Source organism: Gossypium arboreum, chromosome 11 (genome assembly GCF_025698485.1).
Source record: "Gossypium arboreum isolate Shixiya-1 chromosome 11, ASM2569848v2, whole genome shotgun sequence".
Classification (NCBI taxonomy): Eukaryota; Viridiplantae; Streptophyta; class Magnoliopsida; order Malvales; family Malvaceae; genus Gossypium; species Gossypium arboreum.
Window position 1 is genome coordinate 111389158 of NC_069080.1, and position 7541 is coordinate 111396698.

At 33.0% G+C, this 7541-nt stretch overlaps 1 protein-coding gene across 1 annotated transcript; it reads right to left on the reverse strand.

Moving 5' to 3' along the window:
* Positions 1 to 115: 115 nt before the first annotated feature.
* Positions 116 to 2190, reverse strand: LOC108466670 (GDSL esterase/lipase At5g33370-like). Its single transcript, XM_017767047.2, has 5 exons — positions 1842 to 2190; positions 1620 to 1747; positions 1271 to 1513; positions 928 to 1180; positions 116 to 505 (listed from the first exon to the last, which is right to left on the reverse strand). Exons 1-5 carry the CDS (start codon positions 2080 to 2082, stop codon positions 267 to 269), a joined length of 1104 nt encoding a protein of 367 aa, XP_017622536.1. The 5' UTR covers positions 2083 to 2190; the 3' UTR covers positions 116 to 266.
* Positions 2191 to 7541: the final 5351 nt, after the last annotated feature.

The window sequence follows — 7541 nt, forward strand, 5'->3', positions numbered from 1 at the left end:
AATTTAAAATTTTTTTAAAAGGTTGAGAGTCACATTTAACTTAAAAAATGAGGGTCAAATTGACAAAAATATAAACATTAAGAACTTAATTTGTCATTATGCCAAAAACAGACAATAATACAACGAATTATTTACTCATAAAAACATTCTGAAACATTACATAATTGCAATTTATTCAAACGCAATAGAAGATAATGATTAAATGCATCCATGGCAAGCAAGCAACGACATTGATATAACACAGTCCTTAATAAAATCCTAATTAATTAAGTCCTGGTGTTGTAGTCCAAAGCCAAGAGGGAGCTAAGGTTCATGGGGCTCATGTAGTTTGATGAACCACCCAAGATCATGTCAACAATTATCCCATTAGCCCTTTCTGATGGATGGAATGGATCCCAAAAAGCATATTCGTCTCGATTTGGACACAAATTCGATAACATAGTACATAGTCCTAAACCATTATAAGGTCCTTGACCACAACAAGCTACTTTTGATGTTGTAAATCCTGCAAACAAAACAAGCAAACATTAAGATATTAATTGTGTTAAACCATTCATCATGTTACAATTGATGATATGATGCCTTTTTTAGGGTTATAAAATTTGGGGCAAAATCCATAATATCTTTGGTAGCTTTCATTCTAATTAATAATGGTCTTACGTGGGAGTTAGGTGGTTGTAATAAATAAAATTTGGGTGCTACTTTAATGACGTCAACAAAATGGCACACATCTTTGTTGTTCATTCTTGTCCCCATCTTGGAGCATCTCTCTTCTTCTTATCTAATTAATTAATGCCTCATTCATTAGTCTTAATTGTTAATATTCTCTTTTGGATTCAAACTTAGGAATTAAGTCAATTATTTATGTCATCATCCTGTTTATAAAATAGAACAAGTGAATGAATATTGAATTATGGATTAACTTACCGTAGGCTGTAGGGTTATTAATGAAGTCATTGGTTTTCTGTTCTGTATTAGCAGCAATGAAAATGTTTGCACCATATTGGCTATTGAGTTCATTTATCATTTGAACCAATTGTGGATTATACAAGGCTGCAGCTCGTTGCAGCTCAGTGGCACATTGACCACTTGGGCTCCTCATGGCTAATTCTGCTGGAACACAACCCATTGGTCCGGTCCCAGTCACCAGAACCTTCCGAGCTCCTAGATCATATAGCCTCTGCAGTGTAATTTGTAAGCTACAAATCTCCAAGTAACAGTTTCAAAGTACAGTAATTTTAATGTGACACAACGTGAAGACAAAATTTACCATTAGAAGTTTCCTGTACTCAGAGATGAGATATCGAACATAATCTGGTAGACTAAACTGGCGAGATCTAGGAGAGAATGGAACCAAATAGTAGTTATTCACGAAATCGTTGCCGCCGACCGTGATGAGCACAAGTGCATCGTTTACAATCCGCTGTGCTTCCTCGAATCCGGCAAGATCAGCCAACCTGGTCTGGTATTGTTGAAAGTATTTTAATTGCTTGTACATTCTGATGATGTTTATCTGACAATGTACCATTTTGAAGAAGAAAAAAAAAACAAGAATTAGGCATTATGGGGTTGAAATATTAAAGAAAATATGGAATTTGAGAAGATGAAGAAAGAGATACAAATTGGACTCCGGTGTCATTGAGGATTCCAATGCCAGCTGACGCAAAGTTGGCCCCAACAAGTAGCCTATCTCCCTTGAGTTCTGGACTCAAGTAGGGCAATGTTGGCTCTGAACCAAGTGCATCACCTGATATGCACATACATATACATTATTGTCAATTGAATTATCATGATAAATAAAGAGAAAAAGTTAAGAGGGTAAAAAGAAGGGAAGCCCCAACTGATAAAATCAGGAATGTTTTTGCCATTTGAGAAGCGACCGGTGGCACGACGACTGGGAGTATCGATGCCGTAAGGAGGGGAATCAGCTCGAGCAGTGGTTGCTAGGAAGTTGTTGTTGCCATTGTCAACCAGGGAATCACCGAATACAAAAAATGCCCTGGCAGCTTCAACTTGAATAGTTGAAGTTGCCATTACAAGGCCTAAAACCATCCATGAAACAAGAACAATTGAGGGTGCCATGGAAGCAGGCTAGCTAGCTAGCAAAAGCAGGATGAGAAAAATAATACAGTAGTAAGCTACTTGTTTACTACTGGAGACTACGGTTTTGCATGTGAATCACTAGGCATTGGTTATATATAGACTAGGGATTCTTGTCAAAGATGAAAAACATGGCCTACAGAAACAAAACCAATAGAGTACTGGTAGGTGTGTATGGCATTGAATCATTTACTTCTAATGTTCTGAATTGATTAATATAATTCAATGTTTTGAAGCTTGCAAATGGTCATTCGGTTAGCTGTGCCATAAATTTCAAACTTCTATTTTACATGGTTACTTTATTTTCTACCCTTTAAATTACATTGATTAATACCATTAAAAAAATATTCCTATGACATCAATCCTTCTTGTTTAAACCACGCTCCCCGAAAGGAAATCCTTCTGGAAGAGAGAAAAAAAAATGCTAAATGAATTTCGATTCTGTTCTATTTCTAATTCTCAATAACTTTTTTTAAGGATAAAAAAGGTTGTTTAGAGATTCAATTCAAAACTTACGTTAATTAAAGATTTTACTTTTAAAGATCAGAATTACAAAATATAGTTGAATTAATAAATTTATATATAACCAAAATCAAATCAAAATAGCTATAGAAGAAACACATAATAATAATAATAATAATAATAATAATAATAAAAATCATATTTTAGGGTTTAATTCCTAAGGATTTTAATCTACCGTATGACCCTTACCCTACATGTAAGTGGCATAAGTTATAGTGACATTGACAGTTTAATTCTCTGGGATAGATCTTCATCGATATTCACCCAAGAAGTACATCTACTTACATGGATTTATTGGATCCAAAAGTAAAATCCAACAACAAGACTGCCATTGTCGGTTTTTATGTTTGGTGGACCCTTCTTTACCCTTTTTATGTTTTTAAATTTGTGAATAAAAAAAAATCAAAGTTAAAAATAGTAATTAGTAACCAATAAGTGTTGGGCGTAATTGTAAGATATATTATATTTTTAAGGGGAGATGTTGGTGCGAATCTTAGAACATTATTAAGAGAGGTAGTCACAAACCCCGAACATACACCGTAAAACGAACATAAAGAATACAAAAAAATAATTAACATGTTTGATTAATTCGCAAAAGTTCAATCAAATCTTATGGAAGCCTTTATGGGAGTTTTCTCTAATAGTTCCCAAGGTACCACATGTCGCTCATTCATCAGTTCCAAACCCCCTTTAAGGTGGTTGATCTACTCATGTCTTATTATCATAGGTTCTCTTAAATAGGTCTTAATGTTTGAGCTATCATGTCTGAGAAACGAATATATGTGACGTGTGTATGATAGATGTCCCAACGTGCGATTGATTTATTCTTAAATTACCCTTAGTCAAGTATTATTGTAAGCATAAACAACTTTAATATATTAAGATTGGCATACGGTTGATTGATGACAAGATGTTGTCATGTATATGAGATATCAAGTCAACATATATGTACATGTTAGAAGAACAATGTACAAGAATGTCTTGCCGTGAGAACGCTTCTTGGATTATTATATGATAGTCACAACAATTCTCATGATGATAATGGTGTATGTGATCCTTAGGCTTGAGGTCACCATAGTTCCCAACATCAATAGTCATATATTTTGATGTAGTCAAATGCCTTTCGTAATTAGATGTACTATAAAGGTTGTTGTTTGATATACCAAAAACTATATAGTGGGATACAGGTGACCAAGATAGGATTTCTCCCTCCTACATAAGGGGAGTAAAGTCTTGGACCTGCTGATAGAATAAGATTAGAAATGCATTGCTTTGCTCAATTGAGTTGATATGAGATATCAAATTCATATGTATATCTTAGTCTATTCGAGATTCAAGAAGTAAAATATTGGACTATACAAGTGATAAATCTAGCCAAATTAAATAAATGTGTTTCGTGGCTCGGGAAGATGTTGAAATTGCAATTGGCTCTAGAAAAGGTCCTAGAATTTGTCGATCAATCTAATTTGAACTTAAAATCCTTTAAGCTTTCAACTGAATGATCTTCTTTGCTATTCTCAAATTCTCAGATGTTTAAAGAGTCTCAAAGAATCGAACGCAAGATGAAAACTGAGACTTCCCAAAGGGGGATGTCGATTTACTCTATGTGAATATCTTAAAATCGAAAAACAACCTCTAGATTTGAATTATAATTTCTAGATGAGTGCAATTAGAATCTTACAAATCCATAATCAAACTTCAAAAAAGTAGAATTAATTTGAGTTCGAAGAAAATTAACTCAAATAAATTTTCAGAAAATTTTGAGAGAGTTTTCCCTTAGTATGTTATACTTAGTATTAAAAGTACATAAAGTAATTATTTTAGGAGAATTTAAGTCCAACTAGGACTTTTTCTCATACATGGCTAGCAACTCATAAGGAACTTTTACCTTAGGTGCCACGACACACTAACCTTGGTGGATTAGTTAGGATGATCCAATTTTAGTTTAATTATATGTGTTTACCTCTCTTGAATTAAATTAAAACCAAGTCCATATAAATATTGAACCCAATTATTAAATATTCTTCCAAAATTAATTATTTTAAAATTAATTTAATTAATTAATTCAATAAAATAATTCACATAACTCAATTTCGATTCTAATAAAATCATGTCGGTTTTATGTATTAAAATCTATGTGAAAATGAATTTAATTGTCCGAATAAAATATAATTACGATGGCAAATTTAATTTTTAATTCCCACTTTGGACTTGTTTATTTAATTTACTCAACCAACTAAATAATAATCTAAAGAAATTAAATTAATTCTAAGTCATCTTTTTCCTTCTCAAGAAAATAAATTTCCTACATATAGTAATGCATGAAATCTATTTCTCATACAACATTTTCATTTGTACAATCAATTAGTTCTTATCATGTAATACATTCAAAGTTATCATAAGCTCGTAGAGAGACCAATCGGACATATATAACTAGGGCTTAAATAATTGGTAATTAAATTTCAATTATTTGTCTAGTAATTACAAAATTATTTACTCATAGAGTCGATCCACTAAAAGTACTATGACTGATCTCCTATTACATATCATTATGAAAGATACATATATTAAGCTTTTGTTCAATGACTTTGTGTCATATGTGTATTACCCTCATAAAATATCTATAATCCCTTTATGCTAAATTTGTTCATCTAGTTCGATCCATTTTATATCATGGTTACCATTGCATCTTCTATGATGAAAATGATCATTCATACAAATGGTAATGATTAGTCAATTTCCTTAGATAAACAACCTATGACCATGTTCCATTTTCATAATCCATAAAATGCTAGTGAGAGGATACCATTTATTCTTTCAATCGGGCTATGATTCCACTATTGTAAGTGAAACCATGTCATGAAAAGTCATGTATCCAACATATCAACTTTTTACCCACTACTATGAGAGCACATGTTTTCAATATATCACATCACATGAGTTATATATACATGGTGATTCACTTACTCAAAATTAAGGTAAGTCACACCACGTCACAAGTGAATGGATCTAAGATAAATTCAACTTGGATCTCATTCAATTTATTGTTAGTCTAAACAATCACATCTATGTTTATTTTTTAAAGTCAATCCTACAATGATAAACAAGAAAAGGTATCTCTTTAATTGGATTTATAGGCAAAATAATAGTCCTTTTAATGAATCATTTGCTCAGTCTAGTTTTATAAACTACAAACAATTTAGATTTCCTACTAATATAAGTTATATTTTCATGTAATAATCCATCCATATAATGTAATTTTTATTAGTTAAACCATAAGTAATATTAAGGGTTAATATTTGATTATAAATTTTAATTCTCATGCAAAAACTATTAAGGAAAAACATACAAAAGATATTTAAATGAATGTGTAGAAATTTATTTACTTAATCAATTCAAAAAAGTTACGAGTAGTCATGACAAAATCACTACACCGAAGGTAAAAATCCTAACAATAAGAAGCTTTTCTCGTATAATACACCATAAATCAAAATGTACCTTTTTTTTTGTTTCTTGGCTTGATTTGTTCTTTTGCATCATCAAACAACTTGTCATCTGCCAAAAATTTGACTATTAGTGTCATCGATGTAAGGCATCACTTATGCATAAGATTGCTTGATCAACATAATTGGGCTATGTCTTATGCTCGAATAAGATTTTGCCTCATTGTTGAATTTCAATGGATAAGGCAAGCCTTATGATACGATCTGCCTCGGGTGAGTCGAGTCGTATTAGTGATTGCCTGATCATCAACAAGAAGTTACGTTAGGTTTAGTTGAGTTAGGTTGGAGTTGGAATTGGTTTAGTGAATTTAGAACGGAGAAGTAAGAAAGAAGTTGGTGTTGGTTTAGATAGAATAGGCAATAAGGAGTGAAAGTTTAGATTTAGGTTATGAAAAGGAGTAGTTGAATGAATTGGTTCAATTAGGTAAAATAAGTTAAAGGAATGGTCGAAATGGTAAGAGTGGTATGAATGAAATGGTATGAATGAATTGGACGGTTTAGGTACGAATTGGTAAAGAAGAAACGGGTTTGAACTAATAAAGGTGCTTACAAGAACCAATACCGATATGGTACCGACCCGTTGTTTTTAAGCCCTTTCAGTTTGGTTTAGGATTGGTTAAGGAAACCTCGATCCACTATCTAACAAGAGAGGAACCTCGGTATGTTTGAACGCCACACTACGAGTAGTGATAAGTTCGGGTTCGACAAAGGAAACGGTTGACACAACTAGAACACTAGGAAAGCCAATCGAATCTTTGAACGAAATGGAGAAAAAGTTGCCTTACAATTTTGGCAGCATAACATTCACAAAGAGTCAAAAAGTTCTTTTACATGGAAAATTAACAAGTATTTATAGGCCTATAGTCTAGGTAGCCGAATGGCCTTTCAAACTTACAATTTAAGTAAAAGAAATTCTAGAAGATTAAGTCTTAATGTGCATCACTAAATTCAGCTATGGAACATGAATTGTGAGTGCTTTATGCTTAAGAAATGACAAGTGAATGAATGAAGCTCCATGGGACACTTGTTAGGTTCGGCCTCCCTTGTTTAATGAAGTAATTAAGTGACAACCTTTAGCCAAAAATCATGAATTAAATGGTGATACTCCAAGGGCCAAAATAGGCGTGAATGCCGCAACCTGAAGAGTCCATAGGTGTGAACATGGTGAACCAAAAAGACTTGTTATGTGAACATAATGTGAACGGAAGGTAGAGGTTCATGGAAGAAGTCATTCGGCCAACCATCTCATGCATGTATTATGTCCCTTTGACCAAATTGTCACTTATTTAGATGAAGAGGTAGCACAACATACATGGCTCTTGGTCATTCATGAACCCTTGGAATCAATGCACCTTGCCATGCATGCATTTAACCGATTCATGCATCTTGAGTATCCATGCACCTTAGCCGTCCATG

Bases quoted from the DNA above. Each gene is read 5' to 3' on its own strand.
- LOC108466670 (XM_017767047.2), bottom strand. From the start codon at position 2,082: ATGGCACCCTCAATTGTTCTTGTTTCATGGATGGTTTTAGGCCTTGTA. The intron at 1,181-1,270 runs GTAAATTTTGTC...ATTACACTGCAG, and splicing joins AGTACAGGAAACTTCTAATG to AGGCTATATGATCTAGGAGC. The intron at 506-927 runs GTAAGTTAATCC...TTTTGTTTGCAG, and splicing joins TAATAACCCTACAGCCTACG to GATTTACAACATCAAAAGTA.